Here is a 16,093-nt window from a genome sequence, read left to right as displayed (position 1 = left end):
GCAGGGAGAGATTTGTCAGCCACTCTCCCTTGTAAACAAGTATGTCTTTGTTACTTTAGATCCTAGGAAGACTGCAGTTTCCTCCTATTCATTCTCATAAAAAGCAAATTAAGCAAATCACTAGTACAACTTATTCCCCTGGTCAGATTTTTGAGAAGGAAACAAAAGGATTTGTGCTCTTTGCTGAACGCTAATTTCACATCCACCAGCTCATCTTACTAAGGCATCTTGTGCTAAGAGGAAACAATACACCAAGTTTGATCTGACAGCTTTTATCTTCACTGTATTATATGTTACTGCCATCTAATATTGTAAATTTTGCTGAGAAAGTCCAACACAGGAGAGAAAATTACATGCTTAAGTGTTAAACACAGACAGCAGTCACTTAAATATACCTGGATTCACAACGCACCTTCAACACTACTTCCCACTACTGGCACAATTATCCATATGTAAGAAAATGAGGAGATGCTCTCTTCCCAGACTTTTATACACAAATGCCAATAAAATTAAATATTACTCTGCACATTTTTAGATATTCTACCAAGTCATGCCAAGCCAAGCAAGGACCACTCATGAAGACAGGCAATGGCATGACATAGCTCAGAACACCATGGATGGACCCACCCTGGATTAACTATCCCAAAAACACACTGCTGAAACTCTCAGGAGATATTGTTCCTTGGGCAAAAGACTCGCAGAACTGTCAGAACTCATCTTAGACTACTGACTTACAGCCCAAATCATTGCCTTTGCTGTAGCAACCTCAGAAAAAGTGAAGTAAGAGCAGTGGAAAGAAGGATGAGATTAAAAAGTTGATATTACATCAAGATATACAGACACAAATGTAAACAAGGAGGGAAAAGTTAGTTGACCATAAGACTGTCCTCACCTCACCCACTCTCTATTAATACCTTGAACAACCCTAGCAACTTCTTTAGCGAAGGCAACTTAATTTATCTCATCCTGCACCAAGGAGTACACAGGACAGGAAAATAAACAGCTGTCACCTACAAAAGGATTGAACTTAGAAGCAGCAGTTCCCATTGTGGGAAGTGGACAATAAAAGTAACTGATTAATCCTTTGAAATTGCATTATTAATTCTAGAGAGAGTTTCTTTAAGCATCACACATTTTCATACAGACCCACAACAACTTTAAAAACTGGATCACTAAGAGACTGTTATGCAAGCTACTGCATTTAACACCACAGTTTTCCTCTAAACAAGCATCTATCACAAAAATGTGAGAGAGAAACACAAACAATGACTTTGGAAAATTTGTGTATTTTGAGAAATGTAGAATGGCAACATCATGTTGAAAACATTTTAGACATTTAGAAAAAGATTATTAAAAAAAATTATAGATCTGAGTAGTAAAACATGTTTTTTTCACAAGGAAAATAAAAAGCATTATTTCAGTGAGAAATAGTATTTTTGTTCCTCCGCTCTAGAACACAGGCCAGCATAACATCCACAGGCTTTCTTCCCCTGAGAGAAGCTCAGTCACTACTAAAAGGAGCAGGCAAAGGACTCACTATCACAAAATTTTGCCACCTCCTGATTGTTAAGTCTTCTGAGACGTCTGCCAAATAATTTCACTTCCTTGTTGAATGTTTAAATGGTTTCATCACAAGAACTATAGTATATAAAATGCACTACTTTTTTGTCACTACCCAAACTACTTTTGTCACTAACCCCACCTGTAACTCCAAGTGACTGAGGTTGGTAGTCTGTGCCCTTACTTGCACTTCATATGTTAATCTAGCAAAAATGTTAACTGAAATAAGGAATTCAAGATGGAAACCACCATCAAAATTAAAGTCATGAACCCCCAACTAATAGAAATATAAATCAATAGCAGAACCATCACCAATTTAAAATGAAACGGAATCAGATCATAAGTAGATTGAAAATAAATGAACATGTTAAAAACCATTTTCATAAGCAATTAGGTTACACACCTAACAAATCTGCAATTATTTTCTTTTATGACCCTGTTTCAAGACTTTTATCAGAGTATAATATGCAGCATCACACCAGCTCTTTGGTATGTTCTGTGGTTTCCATGGCTTTTGCTTTCTATCGTTATAAACACCTGAAATAAAAAGACTTTTCCTTTGCTTAGTTCTTATAATGCAGTGTCAAAAATTCTTTGACTTCCAAACATATCAACTCCAAATACCACAAAAAATCATGATTAAAATATAAACTAAAGAGTCACCATATGATGACAGGCCAATAAAAAGATCTAAAAAATAACTAGCAAATAGGCAGAACTGCAAGACAGTAGTAAGACTTTACTGGTATTCAGAGGGACCAACTTCCCTCATGATTTTATAGCCCAAACCAAATACTTCTATACCTTCATTACCTAAGAGAATCTACAGTAAAAGTGCAGCAAGATGCCACAGGATGCCAGACTGCCATGGCTTACAGAGGTCAATCCACTGTGAACAACTGCAAGGATTCACAGCAGCCAGAAGTCAGGACTCCCATAGAGACAAAGCAAGGAATAGCCAAAGCACAGCACCAAACACCACTTCAACCAATATACCCCAGCAAAATAAAAACAGAGGATAAGTAAAGGGAAAGGGTTTTTTCTCTCTTTGTCCTCTAACACGTGCCAGTGGGGGAGATGAGCCTGTATTTCCTCTCTCCCCCAGCCCCTCCTGCTTCAAGAACGTGCTTTGCCATCTCTTTTGAGATCAGCCAAAATTAACACATTTATAACCACACTTTGTTTCCTTATACTGGTTGCTATAGTTTTTCATTTATCTCTATCCCAAGTGTCATCTACAACTCTTGTTGAATTATTTATCAGCATTTTTACTGCTCACCTTTGACAGACAGAGAAAATAAGATGGAAGGAGAAACTTAAATGAGACCAAAGGAAAGTAATGAAAGAAGCTAATTAAAATGAGAAGCAGCTCTTTATATTCCTCTGTTTCTGGTGAGAAGAACTGGGAGCCATAGTTAAGAACCAGAAGGCTTTCCTAAAAACAGTATGCCTTTCAGGCAGATCAGTCTGACCTGAGTATGACAAAAAACAAGTACAACAGTCACAGGAGAACAAAGACCTCAAAGGTCATACACTATATCACAAAAACATTTTTCTTCTACAACAGTAGGTTCTCCTGGTTCTAAATTCACAAACCAACAAGCCAACTTTAGTACACTAAAACTCATCTTTCTGAGAAATTTTCACAACTTTTACAGTAAACCTCACATTTCCTACTTTGTACCTTAACAGTGCTGCACTATTCATGGGAGTCCAGTCCAGCACTTGTATCTGTGGCTCAGCTGGTGTAACATCACAGTTATAGACTCTAAGTGTGGTGTGCAACAGGAAGAAGTGTCCTGATAGAATAGGGTAATGTCAGCTGTGGCCACTCCAATTTAGTGCCAAGGGATCACCAGACTTGTCTTGGGGCAATATCTGAATTCCTCAGCAACCTCAGAGCATGATTCTAGAAGGAAACAGCTTCAAAGAGCTACTGCAGAGTTTCTGTTCCACACTAACTGGTCTCATGGACAGTATGATTAAACTAACCCAAGATAAAGCACTTTCTCTGTGATCAGAAGATTGATGTCCATGTGATGAACTGGCATAGATTAGCTTCCAGGTATTAAATTTAAAACTCAAGTTATTCTGCAGTAACTGCTCTGCACAGACAAGCCATTACAAAGATTAACTGCATTTCACAGATGATGATTTTTGCTAATAACATCAGTGACTTGTAGTTTTCTATGGAGACATTTCTATGAGCCTCATTTCATTAAGAACTCCTTTTGCATGAGGGAAGGTTGCCAGCAGCCCCCTGCCCCATCTTAAGTCATTCCAAATGTTTCTATCAATTTGACTTTGAGTTGTGTCTCCATAACTTGCATTTGATTGCCAGCATGGGAAAACACAAACTCACACTTAATTCCTTTCTGCAGTCCTAAGAAAAATATTGACTCACCTATTACATGGTCTCTGGCTGACTGGAGAGATCTGGGTGAGAAGAGCTTCAGGCCATATATTGTATAAACAGGAGGATTTGTGTCTTTAGATCCAGCATCTAGCAGCAAAATAAGGCCACACAATATACAAAAATATACAGGTCTGCTGTAGATTATGATTTTATTGTGTCCCTGGAAGAAAAAACCAAAAAGTTAGAATTTTATATTCATTACTCTACTGCATGCAATGCATTAACCTGGAGAGAGGGTCAGAGGTCAGACAAAACATTTTAATGACTTATACATAATAAGTAGTAATAAAAATGTTACAAGGTATTTTATCTTCTCCAGACTTTCAAAAGGCACAGTGAGCAGTTAAGACTGACTCCAGCAATCATTTATGCTTTTGAAAACCTACCCTTCTGGACCTTTCAAAATTTACTAATTCCAAGAGTCATCATATTCTGTGGAGAAAAAAAACCTCTATCTGTCTGAGTCTTTCTTTTCAGCATAAAAATAATTTTTTCCCTATATTTCTTTTATTTCAATGAACACCTGCTTCAGGTGGCTTGACTTTTTTTTTTTTACTTTATGAAATATAAAAATAACTTAATTTTTAATTGAATCCCAGGAAGAAAAAATATAATAGAGCACATCCCTGGTAGCATGTGAGGCATGGCAATGGATTTTTCTTCACCAATTTAATTTTTTTGTTTCTTTGAACCACTTGACAGCAAATCAGCATGCCTTCTGAAGGGGGTGACACTTATCAGCACTTTCTGGTCTGCTTCTCATGAGGCACTTTGAAACGATGATCCAAAGGAATTAGGATGTGGAAGGAATCTCATCTGATGTCTTTCACACATGTCTCTCACACAATTGATTCCCACTAATCCTACAAAACACTCTTGTGGGGCTGCAGGCCAGGAAAACTAACAGGCACTTAAGGAGAACCTTAATAGTTCTCCTGGTAGCAAGCTTAAGGGCAACTAAGGCATTTTAAACACTGACGAGTCAAAAGATTGCTTGAGTGTGAAAAGCCAGGAGAGCAAAGTGAAGAGAATCCAAGTTTGCCTTTCATAAAGCTGCCTTGCAACTGTTCCTATTTGAGAAATGTAATTTGAGTATAATAAAAGATCATGTCTTTTTTTGAGTCTACTTACTGACTTGAAACTGGCTGTGTTTGTTTGGCTGCCAGCCAGCTCGTATGTTAGATTGCTATTAACTGATCTGTACTCTCTTTTGGGATCAATCAGTTAACAAGGTGGCAGATTACTGGGAACTAGTGGGCTTACATCGTGTCTCACATCCCTGGAATATGAATCAAGTCAGGACACAAATCCTTACTGTTTAATCAATTTCAATTTCACTACTGCCTTTTTTTTTTTTTTTTTAATAGGACACATGTCCACAAAATAATCCATGGAAAATTATAAAGATAAAAATACTACTTTAAAAAGAAAAATTATTTAAACTATTACTTTCTGGCCTTTTTTTAAACTTCAGTTCATTTATGTAAAATATGAGCTGTGCCTTAGGAAAAGAAACCAATAAATATGCACCTAAACAACTGCTTTATGTTTTATATCCTGACGTTTGCTCCAGACCAAAGTCTGTTTTATTGTGATGTTACATTCTTGTCTTACCTCTTGAACTACAGAAGCCAGTTTTAACTTTGCATGGTGATTCTTTGAAGGCAGGCTAAGACTGATGATGACTACTAAGATTTTAAGACTACAAGCCCAGAGGTTTAACTCCACACATCTTGCATTTCCATGCAGAACACTGACATACCCAATTAGGATTACAGCACACATTTAACTTTTATTTCTAAAGTAGTTTAGGGTGCACTGGCTGAAGAACTGGCTGAAGGGCAGGCAGAGCTCAAAGGGCTGCAGTGAAAGGGGCCACATCTGGCTGGTGGCCATCAGCAGGTGAAGTTCCTCAGGGCTCAGTTCTAGAACCAGCTCTGCTCAACAGATTATCAATGACCTGCATGCAGGAACTGAATGCACCATTTAGCAAGTTTGCCAAAGATACCAACCCCAGAGGTGATGCTGACTCTGTTGAAGGTCAGGTAGCTTCAAAGGGAACTACACAGACTACAAAGGGACTACACAGACATTCTTGTTTAGAAGAATTTAAATAATAAATCAGAATTCATTACACATTTTATATCTCATTTGTTAAACAATCCTCTTTTTTTCCTTCACTGATAAAAATTTCAGTGAAAGCTCTTCCTTTCTCAAAGTCCACTACAAAAAAGTCACTATTATTCATGTCCATATTTCTCATTAATATGTTTCAGATACATATTCACATTTTACCAACACAGCAGTGATGCATCTCATATTTCTATAAAAATATTAAGAATTTCAACAAAAAATAATTTCACATACACATTTTCTAAAACAGTAGTTTTGACTGCAAATCATTTTGATGGGAAAATTTTAGAAAGATCTAATAGGGTTTTTTTGTTTGTGGGTGCACACATGTAAAAGAAGAAAGAAGGCTTTTTTATATAAAGAAATGTGCATGTGCTCAGTTCTACAAAAAAGCTTACAGGGACAAATTAAAAATACTTTATAAGTGCCTTATGGGATTTAGGAAACTGCCTATGATAGCTACACAACTGAGTTAGTTATCTGCTTTGTACAAAACAGGACTAAGACAATGACTATGCAAGAGATTCTCTAAATCTTGTTATGAGCACAACTGCAATCTTTCAAGCTCAAATACCTTGTAAGCCCAAGCTAGATCCTGAGCTATACAGGTGTCTCATGAGGTCTTTGAGACAAGCTCTCCTGATCCTTCTATAGAGCCATTTACTAAATGTAAAACCTTGCCTAAGGTTTTTCTAAAACCTTTGAATGCACATGACCTGGATCTTTTGGATCTCTGAATTTTAATACCCTGCAGTCACCAGTAGGTTGCTTGGATCAGGTCACTAACAGCAAAATATAACACACTTTGGAATGAACTTGATTTTCTCCTCTCCATCACTCCAATGAGGAGGCTGTTGTCAAATTTCACCATCCCAGAACCACGTACTCCTGTGTAAACAGCAGCTAAAGGCCACCAGCTCCCAGTGGACTAGAACTGAAAAGGCTAAAGCTCCAGCTGACAGGAAGATTAGACTCTCATCTTATAGCAGGCACCAGTACTAAACCTGCAGCAACAATAAATGACAGCTCTTCCTCAACAGCAGCAAGTGGCACTTAGGAGGAGTTTGGAACAAAATCTTACAGCATCTCTCAGTGCTGTGTTCTCTGAGTTCACTGGATACTATATTAAAACAGTCTTTCAAAATGCTACAGGCTAGAGATGACAAAGCCTCACCAAACAGTAATAAAATCTGCAGGTGAGATAGGGAAGAAGTTTGGAATCTCCTTGGCAGCCATGTATAAGGTAATGCATTAGTGGCTACTCATGGATCCTTGAATAGAACTTAATTCACTATGCAGATCTGAGGCTCATGATGGTTTGTTTCACACTCAAAAAAATCTCACATGCATTTTCATTCATGGGAGTGGTACAGATCATTCTTTAATCCCTCTGCTGTTCTGCATCCTTACATTAACATCAAGAGATTTTATTCTCTTTAAATTTAATGCAGTCACATGCATTATAAAACAGTATATGGAGTATCTCTTCTCACCTTCTCATTGTCCTATTTCTGAGGTTCTTAGTAGCTCCAGCAAGCCTTTAAAAATACCTATTGTGTTAAAAAGCTATAATGTAGAAATTGCTAATCTTCTATTTTAGCATGATGACACCTCCACCTTTAAAACCCTTAGTGGAAAAACTTCCTAAATTTTATGGGAGTTTGTGTAATGCACCAAAAAGTTTGCAAGAAAGTATCCCTATTAAAGTTTTGAGAAAGAAAAGGAAGATTGGAATACACCTATTGTAACTTTGCTCCATTGCTGCATGACTTGCACAACATAATACAGCAAATAACACTTGTAATAGTATTGTGAGAACCTGAAATTCAGACCTGGATTCTGCACCAAAAAAAAAAAAAAAGTCCTGTTTAAACACTACCTTGTGTTTAATACTATTAAAAAATATGGGCTGCATAGGTTCATAATGAAGTTTTGATTAAACTGTTTGCCACCTACTTGAAACAAATGTACACATTACTAATGTCTGATTAAGTGCAAAGTACTTGATTACATTATTACATCTAGACGATGCCAGTTGAGCTGACTCTATATTATAAATATAAATTATATTATAATATAAATTATACACTCACAAGGTCTCCCAACTTTTCACTAAGGTTGGACTATTTCTTTAATGTATTGAAAATATTACCCTACAATGGGTAAGTGCTATTTATTACCTTTCTCTACTTTTTATGCAAACAGGTATTTCCTATGAATGCATTATAATCAAAACCACCATGACTTCAACCCTTAATAACTGGCATGAAAAACAAACTGAGAATCTTCTGAAATCCATTTAGTGAAGCATGCAGAATATATTAAAAATAACAGCAATATCAAGTTCACCCTGTATTTCTAGCCTCTAAACTGACAAAAATAATTGCTCCCTGCCAAAGGGAACTGTTTCAGCAGACCTGAAGTTTTCAACACGCCATTTTTGAAACCTGAGGAAAGAGAGGGTATCCTCAAAAATACTCAAAGAGCTAAATAAGAAACATAAGCAACTAGCACACAGTGTAAAAGAAAGGAAAAGGCATTATGACCACTGAAATGTCTTCCAAGATCCACAAATCAAAAATGCAGAGACACCATGAGAGGTGGAGTAGTAAGGTTAAAGTCATAGGATGATGCCCCTACAACAGTCCTATAACAAGGACAGACTTGTATAAAGAACTGGTCCTCTGCAAGATGGTTGGCACCATCAGAGTTCAATTTCTTAGATATATCCAATAAAAAAACAACCCATAGCAATCAACATGGATCCTTACATCCTGCATTCACCCAAAGATTCGGCCATTTCTTCAGGATGTAAGCACAAAAGCTGTGACCATATTGTAACAAAGGGAAAACACTGTGCCATTTGATGAGCTAATAATACTTTTAATAAATAAATCTTCAGTAGCAGATTTAAAAACTAAAAAGATCAAGCCCCAGTCTCAAAGAAGAAAAAAAAAAAATCCTAACTGAGCAACGACTGAGCTGCTAGTCTGGAACTTCTACTCTTTTCTGTCTGTTTCTAAAGTAAAGCAAAGCAAAGATTTGTGTGATGTCCAGGATCAAATATCAGCACAATAGTCCAGATGAATTTTTTACTGCACATATTAACTTAAAGGAAATGCACTTTTCTAATAGCTGTGATAACTTCAAATAGCTTAAAAATAATTAAACCTAGTATAAAAATCACATATGTCTTTTTCATAAATCAGCTAGAACAGCAAATGACTAATACCTGTGTTTCACTGAACAGTCAGCTGTTTCACAGTACACAAGTGATAACAAAGGAAATAGACTTGTTTTACTAACTGAGACTTACATGTATTGGCGAAGCAGGATCAGGCTGAACACTCTAAAAACAGAACAGAACAAAAGATGTTTGCTCACAAGATTCTGTCTTTGCAGAACTTAGAAGAGAATTCAGCAATTGGCTATAAAGTGAGTCCTACCTTGAGGAGAGAATACTGGCAGCTGGCCATTACAAGACAGAACAACAGAACCCAAATGTCTTTACAGAAGCCTTGGTTCAGAGTCAGGAATCCAAGAAGTGAAACAAGAACTACTAGAAGGACAGCAAACACATTTTCCTTTATATCTTCTGTCCTATGTGAATAAAAGCGTTGGAGAAGTACAAATATTTATAGATTCATTAGAGCAAGGCAGCTGCATTTGTAGCTGGTATGAACTGTCAGTGCTGCAGCTATCAGAATTCACTGGATCCCATAACTATATCTCTCTGTTCAACAGTATTTTATCCCCATGCCAAAAACCTTATCCAAAATGATAGCTTAAATGTATAGGGAAAAAAAACATATGTACTGAAGTCTAATATCCCTTCCCATCTCCCTTTCCAACTAGAATTCCACAAACAAAATTTTAAAAAACACCAAACAATACATGAATAGCTACAAATAAAATCAAATATTCAACCACTTTTAAATGACAAAATAAGGCACTCCATTAACAAAAAAATATACATCTGACAGCAAAGAACTGGATGAAAGACCAAATTTGTCATCTGTTGTTTTACTTGTTTTATCTGTTCTGTTAGAATGTGAGAGCTGAGATAAAAAACAGTGTTAATATTCAGGCTGTAACAAAAGAGCTTATCAGCAGAAAAAATTTCCATGTAATTGAAACACAGATATAAAACACCACAGATAAGTAAATATCTGCTCTGGACTTAAAGATACCTGACATGTAGCTTGATTTCTGCATCAGGTAAAACTGCCATCTGAGATTTCTGCTGTGGAGCACATGTTTACCCATATGGCACTGCACCCCCAAGAGAAGCAGAGACAAATAAACTTGAACTGGAACAGAGGCAGCCGCTCAAAAATCTTCACCTGAATAACATTCTATAAGTAATTTTCTTTTTTTAAAGACTGGAGTACTTGGTTTACAATACCCTGGGATCCTTCTACTTCTGATTTTCTCATCAGAAACCATCTGTGAATCAAATCACAGACTAGTCTACAAGCCTGATAGTCACATGAATCAAAGTCCTTACTTGAAGACAAAGGGTAGCAAGGACCACTGAAACCAACCCTGAACTTCAGCTTAAAGCAAAAACACATCTATCTACTCAGCCTGAATTCTCCTTCTCTAGTGGTCAGCATTGCTTTATGGACATGTGGAGCCACCCACTGCAACACTACACAGAGCAGCTTTAAAAAAAGAGCTTACCTGTCCAACAATGCCAACAAGGTAAGACGATCATACCAGACTTTAATCCACTTGCCAGGGAATATAACAAATCTGTAAAACTGCCTGTTCAGCTTCCGCTGTGCCGAAGAACAAGAAGAATCCTCGGGGTCCTGGCTGGGCTGCTATAAAAACAAACCAGAAATACACAAAACTCTCACACTCGCACACAGCTGCAAGCAAAATAGGTGTTGAAAAGGCCAAATTTACATGAGTGTAAGATTTTTTTTCTTTTTTAACTAAAAGATGTAGTGAGAGCTTATTAGCATATTTATTTTCTTAATTTTAAATTAGAAATAAAAATATCACACCAGCTTAATTGTCACAGATGAACAGAAGCTATATTAATTGTGGAGCTCAATAGTGACAATATGCTTTAAAAATACTACATATTAATTTAAAAAGTAATTATTTTTTAGTCCAGATCCAGTACTTGCCTAAAGTTTCTTTTTGAAGGTTTTCCCATGTATCAGGCTAATTACAGCACAACACAAAAACATGATAGGACAAATCCTTCTTTTTAAATAAATAAATAGGCCTTAAGGCCTAGAGGTGTGACTTCTCAGCTTTTCTTCCAGAATACAGCTTTATCTTTCCTGAGATGCTTTTCCCAGCCCCTCCTTAAAGACAACTAATCAACAAATATGCTTATTATGGAACTGTAGGAAATGTCTACATTAGAGTTATGTTAGATTAACTTTCCTAGTCAGGGAAGGGGATTTCTGGGTGAAGTAATTGATTACCAAATTATAACTGTTAGCAAAGCACAGTTTTTTAAACAACCCGTGCACTTGCACAAAGGAATTGCTGATTTTTTTCTCAGAACATTGGAGTAATTTCTAATCTTCACTTTCCAGGAAAAGGAATTTTACACAGAATTTACACATGACACGTACTACTGTGCATCAGCTGGGAAACAACTTGTTGATATTCTCAGTCTGCGGCAAACATGAGGTGAAACAGGCTAGCATAAGCTCTGGAGAAAGAAATAAAATTTCAGGCATTTTATCTCATGCCTCCACTTGACTAAAAGTGTACAGGCCATGCAGGGCTAGGGAGCTCAGCTGCTAGTAGTGCATGACAATCACTCATATTTCTGAGCATTGAGACATGCAAGGGGTATGCTGAGTTATTTGGCATTCTTTCCTTTATTAACAATAAAAAGGCCATGAGACCAGTTGTAATCCTTTCATTACACTGACTTCAAAATCTGAAAGTAGCTTATGTAGTTCAAATTTTAATATTTTTATTACCACTTTAAAAAGTAACTTACCCTTGGGGTCGGGGCATTTTTAAAGAAAAAAAAAAACATGTTTTAAAATATTACAGTTGCTAATACTGGCACAGTTTTGTTTCTCTTGGGTCCCATTACCCAACAGAAAGCAAAGTGAAACTCAGTCCACTGCAGTCATTAACTTCACACAACGTAGATTGCTCGCCATAACTTGATTTAAAAAAAAAAAAAAAAATCAAAACAGTGGCAGAGAGTTCACTAAAAACACCCAAGGATCTGATTGCTGAGTACCCAGAACAGCCTAAAGCACCTTTAGCTGAGTGCATAAGTGAATATTTTGGCTCCTGAGGAACTGTAACCTTTGGATGAAATCCTCTGTGTGAGTCTTGCAGTGCTTGGGCGGGAGTCAGATTTTTGAGCTGGATTTGGGAAATTCTCTGACTAGCCTTGAGCAAGTCACTCAAGTCTAACTGTGTATCCCATCAAAAAAGGGCTTATAAAAATTCACTACATAAATTTATTTGGTGTCAGTGACAGCCTGAAGCCCTAGCTTCACTGAAATCAATGACAATGCTTTTCCTGACTTATGCAGGATCAGAATTTCATGTTTAAGAAAAAAAAAAAAATCAGAAACCAGGACATTCTGAAATTACTGCCTGGTTTGGCCACAAATTTGCTATTGAGGAGCACTTGAGGAGCACTCTTCCTAAAAGCAAAAGAAGAAATGACAAGTCTCTAATTTACAAGACTCTAGATACCCAGAAAACATCTGAGTCTTTAGATGGACGACACTGTCCAAATATGAAAGATACTATTTGGGACAATTTACTGATTTTTAGTTTAAAATAGTTCCTTAACTAAAGTTGCTTCTGGCTTAACATTCTTGTGTGAAATTTAAGATGAAAGGCAATTAACTGTCATTTTACTGTTATTCATAAATACCAAACTAGAATTTGCCATGGCAGAGAGAAAGTCAAAGGTATTATAAAAGGAATTGTAAAAACTGATTATAGCCCTAAATCACAGACCCAAAACACTATAAAGTTCATGTCCACATAAGACCATGCAAACTGAAGTCTGAGGGCCTTTTTCTTTTACTAGCTGCATTGAGAAGGTGGCTTCAACATTCCACAGCAAACATTCAGAGGTCTGGTTGCCCAAGTGAAACCAGACATGAGGTTTTATGACAGCAATGAATATGGAATAAACACTTCATACTATTAAAATCTGGTGGTGTGTCTAAAATCCTAACAGCTGTGTCCTCTTCCAAATGAAATATGGCTGAAGATAGAAGATTAACTTTTTTGGTGATGGAGTCTTTAAGTAGTCCCCTAGGACACCAATCAGTGTCAGCAGAAAACAGCTGAGTTGCATCCATCAACATAAAACACATCTTCTCCCACACGAGCAATACCAGGAAAAGCAGTATAGCAAAATCAACAAAATTGTCTCAGGAACAAGCCTGCAGCATTTGTTTATTGAGCAGTTCATCAAGATGCTAGAAACTCAGATATTGCAATGTACCCGTGGGTTTTCTGAAAGGGTCCTTCTGGCCACCATCAGCAGGAGCTGCTGCTGAAGCGCGCTGGCTGCTTGATCCCCAGAAGATGGCTCTTGGCTCTCTGAAGTGGTTGTACTGGAGGAGCTGAACTGTATTTCACTGTGCACAGAGGACAGGAAAGAAAGAGATTGTTTTAAGCAGCAATATTTTCCTAACAATTCTGAAATATTACAGGAGAAAGCCTGTAATTACACTACTGGTTGGCTCACAGGACCTGGGAACCTTCCATCTTCATATCTGAAATCTAGCACAGATCCATATAGCAGATAACCCCCAAATTCAGATACACTTGATTTACTACATCCACTACAGAGACACAGATACTTCTGTATCACAGCTTTTCTCATTCTGAGATGAACACCCTCAAGGAATCACACTTCAGAAGCGCCTTTTTCTGTCCATTGACAATTTAAGTTTAGAGATACACATCTACAGAGCAAAATGCAAAATAGATACTGCAAAAATCCCAGAATAGCTTCCAATGAGCTCACTTAGGTACCAAGCTAGTCTGATTTCACCTGCACTGGATTTCCTGAGTAATGGTTTACCCTGCTGAGAATTCAGGCTACAAGAACTTCCTTCTGCCCTAGCAAGGTATCAACACATGAGCTTATTCACATAAGTCTATTTTAGATATCCCTTGCACTGAGTGTAAACTCACCCTGGGAGGGCCCTGAGCAAGATACTATTTATTGGTTTTTTCTCACATTTACTGTTTTGTGTTGTAGGTACTGCACCCAAACACTTGAGAAAATCTGCACTTAGAGCAGCAGTGCCTGTTGGGTTGCAGAAATGGTATTACCATGACATGACTGACTGGGTTTCAGAGACAACTTTATTGAAATGAAATAATTGTTACTTGAGGAAGAGATCTATTTTGAATACTTCTTTCTAATTCTTTTCTAAATGGGATTTATATATCAGGCACTCTGCTCCAAGCTCATTGCCCCACTGCCTCTGCATACCTGCCTTGGGGTCTTACTACTTTCGTATCTACATGAAGAGAAAGCACCTAAGTGCTCATTTAAGGTAGTCAATATCTGTTGTTCTTACTTTGCATAAAGACAAGCAGGAAGAAACTAGAGAAATCTGCCTACAGTCAGCCACGAAGCCTATGGCAGTGCAAAGATTAAAACCCTCCTCTTGCATACCCTACACTTGCCCCAAAGGCACCTTATTAATTTTAGTTAACTCAACTTTCCTTGCTTTTGGTTGCCAATTCCCAAAGGCTCCTATGTAACCCTTGTTAAGGCATTAAAATTGTGGCTGTCCTGCACATAACTGGCTGCTAATTTCACCTGCAGTGGTTAGCATTGTTCTGGAACATAGTTCAGCATCTGGATTGCTTAAAAGAAGGACTGACACACCAACAGGTTGAAATGCACACACTGTCTCCTCCCCTCCAGGATGTGCTAGCTCTGCCTGGACCAACAGGAACACAGTCAGCCTCAGGATGTCAGCAGAGGAGCCGTCTTGCCTCCAGTTTAGCAGCCAGGTAGTTTATGCTTTCAAAGCCTTGATTGCTATCAGGCCTGAATTCCAGACCTGGTATTCACCATCTGCCACTCCAGCAGAACTCTTAGCTGAGCAGAAATGAGAGCACCTCATGCTCCTGAGCCTAATGGCTTCCTCTGCACTCCACACTCCTGCTACAGACAGCAGCATGATCCACTCCACAGAGTCAGGAAAGCTATCATGCTCCCTTTGGGCAGTACTAGGAAATGAGAATGTGGTCCAACACAACCCACTTGATGTCCCAGCCACAAGGCAGCCCTCTGTAAGATTCATCTCCTTTGTCAGCAGTTATTAACAAAACAGTACAGAAGAGATGGGCGCTCATCCAAGATCCAAGATCATCCAAGATCACAACCAGAAGATGCAAGCAGGAAGAAAGTGGAGGAAGCCTTCAGGAATGTCTCCCAGGAGTAAGATTCCCACAGATATGGACTACAGAGCAACCTTGTCCAGTCAGAAGGAAGGTAAGGGATATTTTTTCCCCTCAGGATGAGCTGTCCCATTCTTTGTCATTGTGGGTGCAACCCTGAGTCTCTGTGTTCACAGTGGCAAAAAGGCAAACGTAGCCCAGGCTATGCAAGAATACTAGCCTGGGAATTCCTGTCCAAAAGGTGACTCAATAAAAGAGGAAGGGAATAAAACAGTGGTTGCTCATACCTTCCTAAACTAAGAGTCAATCTTTACTAAATTTTTGCATCTTTAGCTGTCTTTCTAAAAAAGCCAAAAGTATTTTGAGATCAGACTACATTTTTAATCCCACATTCACCAAAAATGGAAATGGCAGAAGGACAGATGGGAGGAAGAGACCAGGGGAGTCTATCAATTCTCAGAAATCAAAAATCTTTTACTAATAAGACTTATTCCAAGAATAAACTTAGGAGAGCAAACCATCTCCCACAAGACTTGAAGTTAAGCAAAAAGTCAAGAGCACCCACAGTCTGTTTCGTGTTTACATTAAAAATCCATAGCTCTG

At 37.8% G+C, this 16,093-nt stretch overlaps 1 protein-coding gene across 1 annotated transcript in view; it reads right to left on the bottom strand.

Annotated features, from left to right (window-relative positions):
- PCNX2 (pecanex 2) overlaps positions 1–16,093 on the bottom strand; it is a 160,961-nt gene that overhangs the window by 112,779 nt on the left and 32,089 nt on the right. The window contains exons 9-13 of the mRNA XM_056487140.1: positions 13,569–13,704; positions 10,793–10,935; positions 9,556–9,709; positions 9,426–9,458; positions 3,965–4,136 (exon numbers count right to left, since the gene is read on the bottom strand). Of these exons, the coding sequence (XP_056343115.1) occupies positions 3,965–4,136; positions 9,426–9,458; positions 9,556–9,709; positions 10,793–10,935; positions 13,569–13,704 (638 nt within the window). The remainder of the gene's footprint in view (positions 1–3,964; positions 4,137–9,425; positions 9,459–9,555; positions 9,710–10,792; positions 10,936–13,568; positions 13,705–16,093) is intronic.

The sequence above is a fragment of the Oenanthe melanoleuca genome, chromosome 3 (assembly GCF_029582105.1).
Source record: "Oenanthe melanoleuca isolate GR-GAL-2019-014 chromosome 3, OMel1.0, whole genome shotgun sequence".
NCBI lineage: Eukaryota > Metazoa > Chordata > Aves > Passeriformes > Muscicapidae > Oenanthe > Oenanthe melanoleuca.
The sequence above is the reverse complement of the archived record's forward strand: the minus strand, read 5'-3'. Positions and strand labels throughout refer to the sequence as shown.